Consider the following 18,741-nt stretch of genomic DNA (forward strand, 5'->3'; position numbering starts at 1 on the left):
CAGTGAGCAGCAGGCTGGCCTAGTTTAGTGTGGACGGGTGGGGGAGCGAGCAAGCTGCGACAGGACTGCCAGGGCGAGCGAGCAACAGGGCCAGGGCAGGTGTTCCGAAAGTTACTTCTGGGTCCACCAGTCAGAGCTCCCCTCACTGGAACAGTAAATTTCATGAACGGGTTCTCCCAAGCTGGTGTGAACTGGCAGAAACCCACCACTGCTTCAATGGCATTCTGTATATTCTCACTCCATACAAAGTGATGCCAGGATTTCAAAATTGTATTGAATCAACAAATCCCCTTCAGTCTAGACTGTCAGAGTTTATGACTGGCAGAGACATGCTAATAAGGTCAGTCAATGAATAGACATGGCAACTGGGCCAGCCAAAGAGGGCTATTTGGAAACTGAAGCGTTATTTGCTCTGTGAGCCATAAAGAGACAGCAAGGAGCCCTCAGTTGTTCTGTACTAAAGCTCTGAGTCTGTGCTGAGTCTGAACTAGTCTGCTGCTCTGAACTGAAACTGAAACTGTTCTCTCCTCTACTTGTGTTTGCTTGTATATACTACCACATTGGAAAACCTGCTTTTGATATTGTATATTGACTTCATGTGTTATATTATATATAAAGAGATGTTAATGAATCCTGCTGAATCAGTTACCTGTTTGTGCTTTCTGAATGTGATTCCTGCTGCAAACTCTGACATAGACTTTATTTTCTCCCTGAATTATGGACATCAACACTCTCCTATTCAAGGATCACAGACTGCACATGCAGAAAAGAAAAAGTAATAAAAGTAATAAAAATAAATAAAAATAAAATCTAGATAGATGTGAGGAAAGGAGAATTATTTATTTCCAATCAAAGAGGTTGCCTATAGGGAGAGTTGCAGAGAAAATGGATACAAAAAGTGAGTTCGTCCTGGGTGCACAAGTGTGTTTGTGCTGATTCTAGGGTGACACTTGACCCACGTTTGTTAAACCTAGTGTTATGGATTGGGTTTCTTCCTTTAATCTGTGAGCATAATTATGTTTTCATGTTAATTGAGTTTCGTGTGTTTGCTTATGTGTCAAATTTATAATTTGAAATAAGTGTTTAATGAATTATGTTATGTTCTCTGTGAACTTATAGGATATTTGAGACTGTTAACCAAGAACCTGTTTTGGAAAGCTGGGTTAGTTAACATGTGAATCCCTGTAAAATATTTCTAACAGTTATAATATTTATGAATTCTTCCCACAATGCAGATGTTTTCATCAAGATTGAGCGAGAACTATGTATACTAACCTGCAGAGGTGGGTTACTGCTGGTTCGGCCCGGATCTGGCAAACTGTTGAAGGAGAGGTTGGAGGTTCCGCCCACCCACCCAGACACTTCTGCGCATGCACAGAAGCATTGTGCGCACGTGCATATGTGGGAGCACACCTGAACCGGTAGTAAAAATATTGGCAACCCACCACCTGAATGAATAAATATGTCTCTCTCTGTTGTCCTTATTAACTGGGATTTGTTCTTCAGCTTGGATCTTGGTCATTCCTATATGATACCAGCTGAAGTCTGGAAGTGACTCTGAATTCGGGGACCCACTGGTTGCTCAATTTGCCATCTTAGGACTGGATGGAGTTACATGGCCCCAGATTCACCCAACCTGGAGGTCCTTCCAATAACTGCTGCTAAATGAGCAGATGGCAGCTCTGGCTAGGAGATCCTTTTTACAACTTAAATTTTTAACTTTAAACTTAAAATTGCATAAATATTGCAAGCTGAAGTAACATCACTAATAATGAACAATAATTTTGTTGAAATTCCTGGGCAGTTTCCACAAGTACAGAAGTAATTTGGTTGGCTCAACTTTTCATCTTGTATAGCAGAGGATAACATTCAAGAGCTGCAGTAGTGCAGTTGTTAAAGTCCAGTACTGCAGGCTACTTCTCTTGATCACTGGCTGCTAGCTGTTTGGCAGTTTGGGTCTCACCAGGCTGAAGGTTGACTTAGCCTTCCATCCTTCTGAGGTGTGTAAAATGAGGAACCAGAGTGTTGGGGGCAATAGGCTGATTCTGTAAACTGCTGTGAGAGGACTGTAAAGCACTGTGAAACACTATATAAGTCTAAGTGCTATTGCTATTACTTTTGCAGTTTCCAAAGTTTTGAATATGATCCCCGTCCCATAAATTTAAAAAATGATATTAGAAAGAAAATGTGTTGGAAAGAGGGTACCAATAAATAGGTAAAGATAAAGAGATGCATGCTAGTTGTTTCCAGCTCTAGGGGCTGTGCTCATCTCTGCTTCTAAGGCAAAGAACCAGCGTTGTCTGAAGACTCCATGGTCATGAAGGCGTATGGAGGTGCTCAGAGCACTGTTACCTGCCCACCAAAGTGGTCCCTATTTTTCTACTTGCACTTTTTACGTGCTTTCGAACTGTTAGGTTGACAGAAGCTGGGACAAGTAATGGGAACTCACTCCATCATGCAGTGCTAGGTATTCAAACCACTGAACTGTTGACCATTTGATCTATAAGCTATGTGTTTTACCACTGAGTTATTTAGTCCCCCTAAATACATGACTATAAACCATATCAGCATTTTATTGTAATTAAAGTAACTAGATTCTAAATATTAATAAAACAAAGAGATCATTGTAGATTTTAAAAAGAGCCAGTCTTGTCATAGTACACTCAGTATCAAGAATGCAGCTCTAAAGGTGATCAACACCATTAAGGATCTGGGGGTGCAGACAATTAACAATCTGAATTGGTCTCTCCACATGTCATCCTGAGTGAAGCAAACCAACACCTGCATTCCTGTGTCAGATGAGCACATCTTTCTCCTTCTGTCCTGGTCACTTTTTCCAGAGAGAAGATTGAGATCATTTTAACAAACAATCTCTTCATCACTGTTTGGTTTGGTGTTAATGCCTCAGTCAGAAAGTCCATATAGAGAGTGGTAAGGACAGCCAGGAAGGTTATAGGAAGGCCGTGTCCTGTTATTCAGGATACTGGTTATAAGTGCTATGTGCTTAAAGCATTGTTAAAGACCTGACACACCCACTTTATAGTCTGTTTCTGTTGTTCCCCTCTGGTTTTGAAATATTTCTAGCAGGACTTCTGATTCTGTAACAGCTTTGTTCCCTATGCCATCTGTCCGGTAAACTCACAAGATTTGTTTTTCTCACCCTGTACATTTATAAATCCAAACTAGACTGTTAATTCTCTGTGTCATACATTATATGTGGGTATATGGGCATATGCTCATTTATTTATTTATTTACTTATTTATTTATCATCCTTATATAGTGTATTTTGGAGGAGATGACCCTTTGACAGCTGTATGGAATGAAATTTTATTTTAATGTGTGCCAATTAGCATACATTTAAAGTGGCAATAAAGTTATTCTAAGTTTAAGTCTAAATATATATTAGAAAAAATCTTACTCAATAAAGAAAAAGTTCTGCACATTTTTTTCTCCTTGTTATTGTGTATATGTGAAGTTTCTTACATTAAGAACCCAGAGGGCACAGTAAGAGCAAATTTGCCTTTAAACTCTGCCCAAAGCCTTGACTTCAATCCTGAAGGCACTCATGGTTGACTCAGCCTTCCATCCTTCCAAGAATTAAAGGACCCAGATTTTGGGTGCAGTATGCAAAGAATGCGTACAAAGTAAACCACCCAGACAATGCTATAAAGCACTATGGGGCAGTATACACATCTAAATGTTATTGCTATTAAAAAATGGGAGAAGACAACTATTCCTGAATGAAATTCTTTGGCCGATTATTGTCATGTTCTTTTTATAGCATCATAGAATTCAGCCATCATTCATGTTGCTCTTGAAATCACACCATTCTTTTTCCTAACTAGCTGCTCTCTCGTATTCAGCTCTGGCCTCAGTATGATAATGTAGCACTTGGGCAGGAAAATGCAACCTAGTAAACCACCACTTGAGGCCAAGATAGAGAAGACTTCCACAGCCACCATGGATTTTCCCTTGGTGCTCAAGTACGTGGGCACAAAGGACACCCAAACACTGCAGAAGACCAGCATGCTGAAGGTGATGAGCTTGGCTTCATTGAAAGTGTCGGGCAACTTCCGAGCAAAGAAGGCCACTGTGAAGCTGATGAGGGCCAGAAGCCACATGTAGCCCAGCACAAGGTAAAACATGATCTCCGAGCCTTCGTTGCATTGCACTAAGATCTCATCCAGCTGGGAATGCATGTCCAACTCTGGGAAAGGAGGAGAAATAGTCCACCAGGCAGCACAGATGCTTGTTTGAATAAGGGAGCAAAAAACAATGACTGAGATGGACAGCCTTTTCCCCACCCACCACCTCATGCGGTTCCCTGGCTTTGTGGCCATGAAGGCCAGAACCACAGTGATGGTTTTGGCTAACACACAAGACACTGCAATGGAGAAGACAACTCCAAAAACTGCTTGCCGGAGCAGACATGTGACTTTTCCTGGACATCCGAGGAAGAGGAAGGAGCAAAGAAAACACAGCAGGAGCGAGACAAGCAGGGTGCAGGTGATATCCCAATTGTTGGCTTTGACGATGGGAGTGTTCTGGTGGAAGATGAATGTCCCCATCACCACAATTGTGATGACAGCAAAAGAAACAGCAAAGCCAGTCAGGACTTCTCCCAGGACTTCTTTGTAGGATAAGTAGGTGATAATTTTGGGAATACATTGATGGTGTTTCTCATTTGGATATTGCTCTGTGGGACACCTCTCACATTGGTTGGAATCTGAAAACCATAAATAAACTCTCTAAAAAGTCTACACATTAAATAGAATTAAGTTCTTAAAAATTATTCCATCCTGAAGGTGTTTTGGGAGACAATAAACCTCTTAAATGTTTTGCTTTAAGAAAATCCTTTTAAAGTTTATTTTGTATTCAATACAGTACGTTTCCTGAACAAGAGATTACACAATTAAATAAAGAAATGTTTTTAGTTAAAAAAAGAAGAAAGAGAACAAGGCTGGTGAGAGATCCCAATCAATCCATGCTTTTCTTTAAAACCACCGTATTTTTGGGAGTATACGATTTTGAAGAGGTGAACTAAAAAAAATATTGCATTCTGCAGACCTCCCAAACCACTGCACACCTCATTTTTTGTGAAAAAATAAGGCATGCAGAGAGTTTGAGAGGATTGCATAGTGCTCCTGGGGCTGCATTTTTTTAGGAGGGGGGGGCAAAAACAAGAAATAAAATGAACCTTTTTGCCAAAAAAGGAGCATGCATAGCTTTTAGGAGGCTTGTAGAGTGCTCCTGAGGCCTGGGGGGGGGGGAATGAGCAAAGACCAGTCCACATTTCCCTCCTGTTTGCCCTCCCCAGTCCCCAGGAGCATTTTGCAAGCCTCCCAAACCTTCTGCACATCCATTTTTGTGAAGGGGCCGTGGGGTTTCTGGAGGCCAAAAACCCTGTATTCACAGTATAAGATGCACCCAGATTTTCACCCACTTGTTGGGGGGGGGAAAGGTGTGTATTATGCTCTGAAAAATATGGTATATTCAAGAACCCAAACTTGGTTAGAACAAAATGTATTTTTAAAGAAACACAGATCTTTTTTTTCTTACCAATCATGGTGGAAATGCTTCCCTCTGAACACTTGACACAGTCATAGCAGCAAACCTGTTTTCCCTCCTCAATCAATTTCCGGTACCCAGGATGGCAGCTTTCTACACAGGTGGCAGAAGGTGGTGTCTAATGAGAATGGCCAGAGGAAGACATTAAAATGGATTAGAATCAAGCTTTGAATCAATCAGTCAGCAGTCACGGTCTTTAAATAAATCCAACCCCGCCCACCACAGTTTCTTGTAATTTCTAATAATGCAAAATTTGGAATTCCTAGGACCGATTGCTAGAATTAGTCAGAGGAGCAGTTAAAATCTGAAAAGTCTTTGAACTGCTATTGAAAATTTGAAGACAAATCCAAATCCGGACACCTCTTCACATTACATAAAGGAACTTGAGATGTCCTAAAGAGGACCATTAAAGAGTATGTTTCTCATGACCTCAATGAGCTGTTTTAAATTTGAATAGTAATAAGAAAATCCAAAATAAATTTGTGATGTATGGGAAAGAATGTTGAAACTTGCCGAGCTGATACCCAAAATATTCCTGTTTAGCATTTGGTATCCTTTTCCAATTATTCCCGTGTTATGTTGCCACTCAAGGGTGGTATCCCAATTTTCATTGATTCAGCTGATTCAAACTACAGACTATTAATCAGTGGGAAAATCTGTCTGTCTGTCTGTCGGTATGTCTGTTTATCTATCTATCATCCATCCATCCATCCATCCATCCATCCATCCATCCATCCATCCATCCATCCATCCATCCATCCATCCATCCATCCATCCATCCATCCATCTATCTATCTATCTATCTATCTATCTATCTATCTATCTATCTATCTTCTTGTTAGATTGGGTAATGGATAGGCACACACAGGGTTGACGGTAACAAAAGCTCTTTATCAAGTACAACAAGTGAGAACAATCCAGCGAAGGTTGAGTCTGACAACAGCCCTTTTATAATGAGCTGTCAGACCCTTCACCCAATAGGATTAAGTGTTATTTTTCATATATTTTTTTAAAGGAGAAAGGTAAATCATCCATTCAGTGTTACCTTGCAAAAGACGAATCTTCCACTTCACTAAGCTCTCATGAAGCCCCTGAACTCAAAGGGTCCAAAACCCCAGTGATCAGAGCTCCCTTTCCCTACAATCTGAAAGTGTAATGTAGATTTGAGAACGTCTTCATTTTTCCACAATACAAGAGTGTTCTAACAACATTAAGAAGATATCAAATGATCTTGGAACTACTCTAAGATTACTGGTTTAAAATTCTAGAAATTTGAGAAAATATCCCCATGTTTTATTTGGTTTGTTTAACTCACCTTCTTAAATTTGGGGTTCCATACAATGACAGATGTATTTATGGCGAAGTCTTCCTTTTGAGAACTCAGAGGTTCAATATGTCCAACTTGGACCTTCTGAAAGGATCGATTAGGGAAAGTAATCAAGTTGATGATATCGTATGCTGCTGCCAGGTTTCCATTCTCATTGAAAGCTATTTCTTCCCCAACACTATTGTTGAAATGGAGGTTTTTCAGAAATAAACGAAGCTAAAAGATAAGAGAGACAAGTGAGAAATTGGTGTCCATAGCAGGCAATACAATATGGGATTCATCAAATGGTGCTCAACCAGTTTTTAATGAACAATCAAACATTTGAGTTGAAAGTATTTTTTAATGTTCCAACGGCATAACTCTGTTTTGCAGGACTATATTCATATTTTTATGTTTAAGTATTAGTAATAGATATATTTGTACATATATTTCTTATTTGTACTTCATGATGGATAAAAACAATTGCCAAGAAATATAACACAATAATAGAATAAAAGATTTGGAAGGGAACTTGGATATTTTCATCTCTTCTTGTCCAACTCCCTGCTCCACCGGGAAACCTTGTACCATTTCAGAAAAATAGTTATCCAATCTCTTCTTAAAATCATCCAGTGTTAGCACACCCACAACTTCTGGAAGCAACTCAATCTACTGATTACTTGTTTTAACTATCAAGAAATTTCTCCTTAGTTCTAGATTGGTTTTCTCCTTGATTATTTTCCATCCATTGCTTCTTGTCCTGCTTTCAAGTGTTTTGGAGTATATCTTGACTCCCTCTTCTTTGTGGCAAGCCCATTATATATAATGGATATCACAGGAAAACATATTTATTGGAGTTCTATTCCAGAAAACACGATTAAGAAGTTAAATGATGACCTTGATATATTAAATTAAATTTTCTTCAGGCATGGGACAGAAAATGCCTACACCAAACATATCTCAGAGAAAGACAAGTTTTGTCATTCTATCCTACCCTTGCCTTTCATTTCATCAATTATTATTATTATTTTGCAAAATTCTTCCTTCTGTCTACTTTGGTGAATTTTTCTTCAGCTACTCAACTTCAAAATGTTGCAAAATTTGAGTCTTTTATTGGATTTGAGGGTTTTTTGGGATTGAAGATTGGAAAGGAAGCTGGGAAAAGATTACTTCCCTATATCTAACATAATATCTGTAAATAAAAATCTAAATTTCCACAAGGAATAAGCATTTTCAGAGATTACCATGAAGCCTCTATACAACTTAAATTGTAAATTTGAAAGACAAAAAGAATAGGTATAAAAAGTGGAAAGCGGGGTACCCAATTAAGGCAGAATATCAACAAATAACCCAAGGCTGCAAAGATGAAGTCAGGAAAGCTAAGGCTCAAAATCTTGTGAGAAAAAACCCTTCTTTTAACATGTAAAAAAGAAGAAAAAAGTCAAGGAAACAATTGGTCCACCAGTGGGAGAAAATTGCAAGAAGATGATGAGCATCAGAGAGAAAGAAGAACTGCTTAATTCATTTTTTGCATCTGGCTTTACACAAAAGGAAAAAAACAATCCAATCTATCAAAAACAGAACCATGAAAAACATATCAGGAATAGAAATTAAAATAGACAAGAAAATGGTAAGAGAGCACCTGTCCACCCTAGATGAATTCAAATCATGAGAACCATATGGATTAAATCCCAAGATTCTGAAGGAACTGGCAGACATGATCTCACTGAACTATATCTTTCAAAGATCCTGGAGTACTGGGGAACTACCAGAGAACTGGAAAATAGCTGATGTAGTCCCCATCTTCAGAAAAGGGGTAAAAGATAAATCCAGCAAACTACAGACCTATCAGCCTGACCTCAATACCTGGGAAGATTCTGGAAAAGAGAATCAAGGAATCAATCTGCAAACACACTTTTTATATAGATATTGAATTTTTATGTTTTAAATTGTTAAAAAAATAAAAAAATATAAAACATAAAATAAACAGCCGAAAACATATATTTCATTAGACATAAATATCATTAAGATCGGCTCCAGCATGAGCCTGGAAGCTCGGATGAGTAAATCTCTGGTCCCATTGACCAACCCAGATTCAATCTCTCATCGTTATCCTGGGACGTGTATATTTGTCTTCATTCATAAAAGGATACTTAGTGAATTTTGTAAACATTAAAATAACTATATTATTATGGCTACGTTCCCATTGAAAGGCAAAGTAACTCACCTGCCAAGGTTCGACTTTCAGAAAATTCCACTTCTCTTCATTGCCTCTTGTCTTCTGCTTGGCTCTGGATGAATATATAGCATGGAGACCATGTGCTACAGCATATACAGCATTGTAAATACTGTAGCTCTGGCCAGACATCTCCATTTCAAAGGCAGTTCCAGGGAGACTCCCCAAATCCTCTTTCCCAGTGCATTTTCTTTTTCCTGGTATACTGTTTCTTGGAAGTGAACAGAGAAATGTGGCACACCAGAACATAGGTAGCAAAGGGACTTTAGAGTGATATGGATTTAGGTTCTCCAGGTACGCTTGAAAGCCTGGAACCCTATTTGTGTGTAGGGCAAAAGACAAGCTGCCATTGAAGGAGAATGTGGTGAATTTCTTTGACTCAAAGACAGATGTGACATCCCAGAGAGCACTTATGATCCAAACCCTCTCTATTGGGCACCTGCTACCAATTTCATAGGCTTCAAGAATTATTCGTAAACCTTCTATAGATTTCATGTCCCCATAAACAAGTATTACATTGGTTTTACTATACCACAAGAGACGTCCTATGTTATTTAGATTACTCTTCCGTAAGAAACTGGAGTTATAAGTGATCACTCTTGGAACAAACTGAATTAAAGAAATGCAAATGTCACTCTGGATGAATTTTGGTCTCAGAATTCTGAGAAATCTCTCTCCAGTGGCATCTTCTGGAATGAGAAGATCAATCCAATTCCATCCAAAATATTTCAGGAGCTGAATAATCCCAGCATACTGGAGGTTTTCATTTGGAGTCATCCAAAAGAAAGAAGGAAACTGCTGTTTATCACTCAATGCCAGGTCAAAAGTGCCAAAACTGAGCTGCAGAGTGGGAATAATAATGATGTGCTTTTAGACTAGTTACTGTTTTTGCAGATATGTCAACAAGAAGGAAGGAAGTACATTTCTTATGGACCTTTTTTCAATAAAAAAATCCTGATATTAAATGTTAAATCTGGGGATCAACAAGTCTTTCCTTATAGCTTTTGCTATAAAACCACCATTAGTATTCCATTTATCAATTTTTAGACCAAGTATTCTTAATTTTTGATTGTGCTAAGCAGAAATAGACAGCAGATAGGAATGTGTAAAAAAGAGGAGGCTTATTCTTCAAGGATTGGAAAGTATTAATTTCTCATCTTGATACCCAAACTTTTTTTCTGTACATTATGAGGGCAACATATCTATTACTTTACTGATCAATATATTTAAAATTGTTAAGGCATAAAGAACAAGAGAAGAAAATCAAATAACAAGAGGCATGCCCAGAAGATGGAGATACAATATCAGACACACTGCTACCATATCAGTAAATAATGGCTAAGTGACACTGAGAAAGAGAAGGAGGAGGAGGGAGAGGAGGGGGGAGGGGAAGGGGAAGGGGAAAGAGAAGGAGAAGAAGAAGGAGAAGAATGAAAGATAGCAAGGACAGTTAAACAATTTCTCATACCAAATGAAATGTTTGCACTTATTAAGAATTACTCCTGTTGCAATAGTAATAGATGCATTGCATTTCTCTGACAAAATAAACAAATAAAAACTTGATCTGCTTTTGAGAGATTACCCCCAATTTTGGTCCTCCAATAGTTTTTTTAACTACCACCTTTTCATCTTCCTGCTTGAGCATTTATGTGAGCCCAGATCCTTACCTGTGGAATTTTGTAGGCATTTAAGATGTTGGCTATCTGGATGGTGTTCTGGGAAGGAAGATCACCAATGACAGCCATAATGTTTTGGTCCTTTCCCTTTCTGTAATTGAAGGGGCAGTAGCTTCCAAGAAAGAGGAAAGCCAAAAGGTTCTCAGAGGCTTTCATTGCCTGAAAACCATTATCATGTATCTTGGAGACCAAGGTGATGTTGGGTAACAAGTCCTCATTCATGTTGATCTCCTGAATGGCAAAACTGAAGGCTAGGACATGCTGTAAGTTTTTAGGCAATGGCCTGCAAGAAGAATTTCATTTAGTTCTACAACATTAATGTATTTCTCCACACCTAAAATGATGTATTTGTCTGCTTGAATGAGTACAGGAAGTCCTCAGCTTATAACAGACCATACAAAGTTACAATGGCAGAGAAAAAAGTGATTTATGCCCATTTCTCACACTTAGAACCATTACAGCATCCCCTTGGTCACCTGATTTATTTTTGGATGCATAGCAACTGATTCATATTTATGGCAGTTGCAGTGTTCTGGGATCACATGATCACATTTTGGGAACTTCTGACAAGCAAAGTTAATGGGGAAGCCAGATTCACCTCACAAAAATTACTAATTTGAGAACTGTAGTGATTCACTTAACAAATGTGGCAGGAAAAGTAATGGGGACAAAAGTTTTGATTCTTAAATTTCAGAAGTTAAGACATTCCAGAAGTGAGGAAGGCATAGAGTGAGGAACTGAATTGGAGGGTCTGAATCTCACTTGAGGATCTGACAGCATTTGTGTATCACATTTTGAGAAGTTTAAAACAGAGGTTTAATGCAATTGCAAGGATTGTTTCATGTATGTAGGGCAACAATGCAACTGGAGGGCAGAAGCTGATGGATTGTGCAATCTATTAATGACAATCCAAATACTTAAGATACACTTGCCAAACTGGTAGGGACAGCTTGCTCATCTCCGTTTCTAAGCCAAAGAATCCGAAGAGGTCTCCGTGGTCATGTGGCCAGCATGACTAAACGCCGAAGGTGCACAAAACACTGTTACCTTCCTACCAAAGGTAGGGCCTATTTTTATACTTGCACTTTTAGATGCTTTCAAACTGGTAGGGTGGCAGAAGCTGGGACAAATAATGGGAGCTCACTCCTCTACACAGCATTAGGGATTTGAACCGCCGAACTGCTGAACTTTCTGATTGATAAGCTCAGTGTCTTAGTCACTGAGCCTCTGTGTCCCTTATATCTTGAATACAATCCCCTTAAAAAAAAACCCCAACCCTTCAAGGGCACATCATTTTCTTTCAAAAGAGTACTTGCCATCCTCTCAAAGATCCTTCTGGAAATTCCATAAAGTGCAGTAAAGGCAATTCAGAATATACAGTAGATACAAATTCTCCAATGACTACATCACTGAAATGAGCAGGGAAACTAAGCCGAAAATGAAGTTTCTTACTGCAAATGGGGTTCAAGGTCTTGTTGAAAGAAGCTTGGAGGAGAAAAAAAGAGAGCAGAAACCCATGGCAAAGTATGTTGAATGCCAAGGTAATTTGGCTCCATTCATAGGAGTGCAGCCACATCTTTTTCACAACACTTTGCCTGGGACAATGAAATAGACTCTCTATTGGTTTTATGCATATCTAAAGTTGTAGATTACAATAATTATCATCTGAGTGATTCATAATGCCACCTACTGAGCCTCCTGGAGTTGTTGCTAATGGTAAACTTAAACTGCACTGTCCCCCTAGGTTTTGTGCATGCCCAAAAAACAAGTTTAATTAATTTAGGTAGGTAGGCAATTTCCTTTCCCAAAGCTATTCAAATATTTTTCCAGTTGATGAGATTATGTGACCCATCTCTTGACAGCTCCTCCTCAGGGAATAAAGAAATGATCTTGGGATCATAACAGATTTTGAGTCTTGCTTTCTCAATCCAAGGAAAGCAATGCTGATTAAAAGAGCAAGAGATTGATTAGTAGCCAGATAAATTCTCCCTTCTCATCTCACAATCTGCCAATTCAGTTAAATGCATATCTCTTCTGCCCCTCCATTTTGCTGACATGTTTTAAGACATGGTACATGTTGTACCAGTGCCCCCTCCATAACTATAATCACATGCCTTCATGATTAAGATCCAGTCACACTCACTTCTCTTATGATAAAACATTTGAGAGTTTGGTAATGGACTACCGTATTTTTTGGAGTATAAGTCACACCGGAATATAAGACACACCAAGGTTTTGAAGAGGCAAATAAAAAAAAAGTTTTTGCACTCTGCAAACCTCCCAAAAACGGCCCACATTTTGCAAAAATGGGCCCGTTTTTTTGAAAAAAAACGGCATGAATAGCCCTTAAGGAGGCTTGTAGAATGCTCAAGGGAGGGGGGCATTAACAAGCAAAAATAGGCCCATTTTTCATGAAAATGGGCCCGTGTTTTTTGTCAAAAAAAGGGGCATGGATAGCCTTTAGGAGGCTTATAGAGTGCTCCTGGGGTTGGTGGCTGGGCAAAATTGAGCAAAAAACTGCCAGTTTTTCACTCATTTCTGCCTTCCCCAGTCTCCAGGAGCTTTTTGAAACCTTCTACAGGCTCTGCATGGCCATTTTGGTGAAGGAGTGGAGTTTCGAGAGGGAAAAATGCTGTATTCAGTGTATAAGACACACCCAGATTTTCAGCCTCTTTTTTGTGGGAAAATGATGCATCTTATATTCTGAAAAATATGGTATATGGTTTCATGCCTTCCCCCTACATTTGACTCATTACAACTTGCCTATCAGAAGGACCGCTCTATAGATGATTCACTTTTGTGTATGCTTTATGTTTGCTTGGTGCACCTGGAGGAGAAGAATACTCATGTGCGAATGCTGTTTGTTGGTTTTAGCTCAGCACTCAACACAATCATTCCTCAGCATTTGGTGAACAAACTGGGCCTATTAGGTTTTGATACTCCTTTATCAGTGGTGGGATTATTTTACTACTGGTTCTGTGTGCATGGCTTATTGGGTGTTAGGAATATAATCTAACGGTTGGGTTTGCAATATATAAATCAAATAATAATGCTGTACCTGTTTCTTTAAATCATACTATAAAATGTGATTGGTTGCTGTTTTCCTCAATCGGCCATAAGAGGGAGCCAGAATGACTGTTAGCTCTCTGTTTGTTAGGTGCTGGTCTGATCTGATCTGAGTGTTTTGGAAGCTGGCTGTTAGAAAGTGCCATGAGCTTATGTAAATTTTGCAACTGCTAGCAAACTTTGGGTACCTCTCAACAAGCCTATCTATAATAATCCAGTTGGATGGCACAAACTATGTTTCCTGGTTTATGAAATACAGTCTACTCCTGCGTAGGGAAGGTTTATGGGTTGCTCTACAGAATCCACCGGATGTAACTGCTTGGAATCCAGATAACGATGATGATGCCAAGAAGATAGCAGATTTTCAGCGATGCAATGAATGGCCGTTGTGTATTATTGGTCTAACACTGAACGACCAACAATTAATACATATTCATGGAGAAAATTCTGCTGTAAGATGTTGGGAGAATTTGAAGAGGATTTATGTACATGACACTGTAGGTGCACAGATACATCTTACATCAAACTGTTTAGGGCACGTCTTCTGAAAGTTGGAGATATGTTAGCTCATTTAACATTTATGAAAGGGGTTTTCCAAGAGCTACATGAAAAAGAACTATTTTTTTTCTGAACTACAGCAAGTTTATATCATACTCTCCTCACTGGATGAGAGTTATGATGATTTGTATCTTCTCTTGAATAACCCGAAATGAATTAACATTGACTGACATTACTGCATGACTGTTGGAAGAGTTAAGAAGAAGGATGGAGAGGGAACAACTGAGAGAGAAACCATCACAACATGAGGAGTCACCTTCTACTGCCTATACTGTTCAAAAATGTTTTTCTTGTGGAGCCAAGGGACATATCGCTAGATTCTGTAAAAAGGCAAAACAACAGAATGCCGGAAGAGCTAGAAAAAATGCTAATGTCAACTTAGCTATGTCTACTTTTGCTATGTCTAGCAATGCACCTGAAAACCATGATTTGTGAGTTGTTGATAGTGGAGCATCACAGTGCATTGCTAGAGATAGAAAAAGGTTTGTAAAAATGACCACGAGCAAGGAACGTGTATTTTTGGCAAATGGATGGAAGGTGAGGGCGTCTGGTGAAGGTAATGCATGTTGTTCATTCCTAAATGAGCCGTTACCAATGTTATATGTACCTAACCTGAAATTCAATTTACTATCAGTTAGGGCTCTGTTTAACATTGGCTATGTGGTAACCTTTAGGGGAGATATCTGTATCATTGAAAAGGAGGATATCAGGGTTACTGCTACTTTAAAAAACAGTTTGTATGTTATACCGGATGGCCAGATGGCTAACACAGCTTATCATAATGTTAAACTCCGTGACGAATGCATACATTTACTATATAGACGCATGGGGCACATTCATTTCAAGATGCTGCAACAAACTGTAAAGTTAGCAGAAGGAGTAAAATTAAAACTATGCGGAAAATATATAAATTGCAATGTTTGGAAACAGGAGAAAAACAAAGTAACTCCAGCAAACAGTGGCCATGCAGGGGAAGGATACTGAAAAGCCTCCATTCTTCCCAATCAGCTGGGATTTGAGAGGCTGCGAATAGATGGGGGTGGAGCCAGTCAGTAGTATTTACCGGTTCTCCAAACTACTCAAAATTTCCAATATTGGTTCTCCAGAACTGGCCAGGACCTGCTGAATACCACCTCTGCTCTTTATGTAACGAGATACTTGATTTACTTCTTGATAGCCCCCAGTTTATGCGAGTTGGAAGAAAAGTTTCCCTCTCCATCTCCTTGAGTACAGATTCCCCACAGGGCTGTGTCTTAAGTCAATTACTGTTCACCTTGATGACTGGTGTGCCATATCTAATACAAATCATATTGTGAAGTATGCGGACGACACGGCAGTGGTGTGTCTTATCTGGGATGACAATGAAGATGCTTGTAGGGAAGAGGTGAATACTCTGGTGGTTTGGTGCAATAAAAGTAATCTGGTCCTAAATGTTAATAAAACAAAGGAGATCATTGCAGATTATAGAAAGAACCAGCATTTCATACTCCACTCAGAATCAAGGATGCAGACAACAAAGGCTTTTACAGGCAGGCAACACCCATCATGAAATTGTTTCCCCTGGAAGACCTTAACACAGATAACACCTCTCCATCTGACCTCTGGATATTGTTTCTGCTTTTTTTATTGGCTTTAACTCTTCTTCTACTTCTTGGGAATGCCTTTTTTTGCAATTGTAATACCTATAATTATTATTATAACAATAAATGTTGTATTCCTAGCTAAGGCACCACAAGCCGGAATTGCAAGGCAATGAGATGCATGTGCACGAAGAACATGGCGGCGATGGCAGCAGCTTTTTTGGTGACCTCTGGAATTTCTTGGTGGCCTGCAGACAGCCATCATCTCTTTGAGAGCCGCTTTGTGGCTGTGGACCAGCCATCACGGAAGGTAAGCAGCCCAAACAAAGAGGCAGGAGGAGGAAGCAGGGCCAGGGCTAGGGCCACTAAAGGAGGGGAAACAAGGGTGACTGTCGAAGGGAAGGTGGGGTTAGATAGGTAGAAATTCCCCCCAAAATCCTACCTTTTCCATCTTCATCCTCTGTTTTCTCAACAAACTCCCCTTTGGGAAGGGTAGTTGGATACCTCTCACCTCCTCTAAACAATGGTCTTTCACTTAATAATGACAAGATAAATACTAAGTATATCTTCAAATTTACAGAAACATATCATGCGTAACAATAGAGTACTGTATGTATAGATTACACCCCATTTATTCACGGAGGGATTCATTGAATAATAATGTTGCATCTAGTAGTATTGCTTGCAAAATTAAACACTTTTTGCCTATTCATCTTATCTGTTATTACAAATTTTCCCTTTTTTATTTCCCTTGTATCTTTTCTCTCATCCTCTAATTTGTATACCAGCCATTTCCCTTGTTTGTTTGCAAAAGCCGCCCTGAGTCCCTTTCAGGGAAAAGGGCGGCATACAAATAAAGCAAAAAATAAATAAATCAAAGTTTTGTTTTGTTTTGTGTAATTAACATTTATAAATAATTGTTGTGGTGGAAACGTAATTTGTTGAAAAATGATTTCTTCTCTAGAACCTTCTTTAATTGTTCTTCTTTTTTTTCTCTCATCTAAGACAGCTTGAGGTTTATCTAGATTCTTTTTTAAGTTCATTGATATGTTTTATAAGATATCTTTTCATGAAAAAAATACCTTCCTTAAATCCATTTACTATCTGTTCATTTGTGTCATTTAGCATAACAGTTCAAGGTTGGAATTTTGTTTAGGATTTTAAATATCTTTGCAAAGAATTTTAATTCCTGTTTCCATCTTTCATATCTTTTCAGATGTCACATTGCTTCTTGTCTCTTCTAACAGCTCACTGAAATCTTTTGTTAAAATTTTTTTTGAACTTTTCATGGCTTTTGCTTCTTTTCAGCTCTTAGAAAATGATACTGTTTGCATAAATACTTTTATTTTATGCATAAAATAAATGTCTTTGCTAAGGATTAAGAAAATATTATTGTATAAATTGAAGGGGATGTTATCAACAGGAATGATTTGTCTCAATTAATAAAATTTTATAAATAATTGGAAATGAAAAGATCTTGTACATTTCAGATACAAATCAATGTGAAAGGTGCCCTGTTGTTGTTCAGTTGCTAAGTCAGGTCTGGTACTCCCATCTCTTTAAAAACTTGCCAGAGTTTTTTGTGGTCCATCTGAAAGAATACGGATGAAATCCTAGTTATTTGAGTAAAGTGGTTGAGGATATTTGAGGAACCTGATAGAATCCATTTTGAATAAAGGAATATTTATTTTGCTTAGACTGGAATAAAACTGTTCATGTGTTGCTGATAGTCTGGGTCACTTCAACCTAGCCATTAATAGGAAATTCACGAAAGCTAGCCGGCCGCCGCTGCCACTCACCCGCTTTCAGCCACATGGCTAATGCCAGCTCATGAAAGCTAGCTGGCCACCGCCCACCCGCTTTTGACTGTGTGCGAAAGCAGGCTCCGGCACCATCGCCGACCATCACTGTTCAGCCAGGCTGCATACAGCAGCTCGTGGCTTTTGCAAGGTAAGGCCTAGAAGGCCTTCCCTCATGAAAGCCATGAGCTGGCATGAGATAGCCACCCGATGCCCCCCTCGCACTTGGTTGCTTACCTGAGGGATGCAACAAGCTGCTGGAAGGCGAATCGAAGTGAAGGGAGGACCAATCAGCAAGCGCAATGTGACAGCTGCTTGGGAAAAAGAAAGACTCTGGTGCCAGGCTTTTAAATCAGTTGCCTCCAGCCTGCTCACTGATTGGCTGGACTCCAGCCAATCAGTGAGCAGCGGGCTAGGCTAGTTTAGTGTGGATGGGTGGGGAAGCAAGTGAGCTGTGATGGGACGGCCAGGGCGAGTGAGCGACCAGGCTGTTGCACCTGTGACTTCCGGGTTCACCGGTTGGACCTCCTCTCACCGGATTGGTAAATTTCACCACCCAGTTCTCCCGAGCTGATGCGAACTGGCAGAAACCCACCACTGCTACAATGGCACCCTGTATATTCTCACTCCATACAAAGTGGTGCCAGGAATTCAAAATTGTATTAAATTAACAAATCCCCTTAAGTCTAGACTGTTAGAGTGTGTGAGAGTTTATGACTGTCAGAGACATGCTAATAAGGTCAGTCAATGAATAGAAATGGCAACTGGGTCATCCACATGTCATCCTTAGTGAAGCAAACCAGCACCTGCATTTCCTGTGTCAGACGAGGAAACCACAGCTTTCTCCTTCGGTCCTGGTCACTTTTTCCAGAGGGATGATTGAGATCATTTTAACAAACAATCTCTTTATCACTGTTTGGTTTGGTGGTACTGCCTCAGTCAGAAAGTCCA

General features: G+C 39.4%; 1 protein-coding gene across 1 annotated transcript; it reads right to left on the reverse strand.

The window, feature by feature from the left end:
• Positions 1-3,574: 3,574 nt before the first annotated feature.
• On the reverse strand, positions 3,575-17,806 carry LOC148046367 (vomeronasal type-2 receptor 26-like). Its single transcript, XM_087714699.1, has 7 exons — positions 17,791-17,806; positions 12,104-12,272; positions 10,779-11,070; positions 9,103-9,951; positions 6,885-7,112; positions 5,561-5,687; positions 3,575-4,727 (listed from the first exon to the last, which is right to left on the reverse strand). The coding sequence occupies exons 1-7, from the start codon at positions 17,804-17,806 to the stop codon at positions 3,805-3,807; spliced, it is 2,604 nt and encodes an 867-aa protein (XP_087570825.1). The 3' UTR covers positions 3,575-3,804.
• Between the last annotated feature and the right edge of the window lie 935 nt (positions 17,807-18,741).

This window comes from Thamnophis sirtalis, unplaced genomic scaffold (genome assembly GCF_051295495.1).
Source record: "Thamnophis sirtalis isolate CommonGarterSnake01/CBP01778 unplaced genomic scaffold, rThaSir2_p1.2 scaffold_4, whole genome shotgun sequence".
Classification (NCBI taxonomy): Eukaryota; Metazoa; Chordata; class Lepidosauria; order Squamata; family Natricidae; genus Thamnophis; species Thamnophis sirtalis.

Excerpts from the sequence above, each read along its gene's own strand:
- LOC148046367 (XM_087714699.1), bottom strand. Across the intron at positions 11,071-12,103 it reads GAAGGATCTTTGAGAGGATG|GCCATTGCCTAAAAACTTAC; the intron begins GCAAGTACTCTT and ends TTCTTCTTGCAG. Across the intron at positions 9,952-10,778 it reads ATGCCTACAAAATTCCACAG|CTCAGTTTTGGCACTTTTGA; the intron begins GTAAGGATCTGG and ends CCCACTCTGCAG.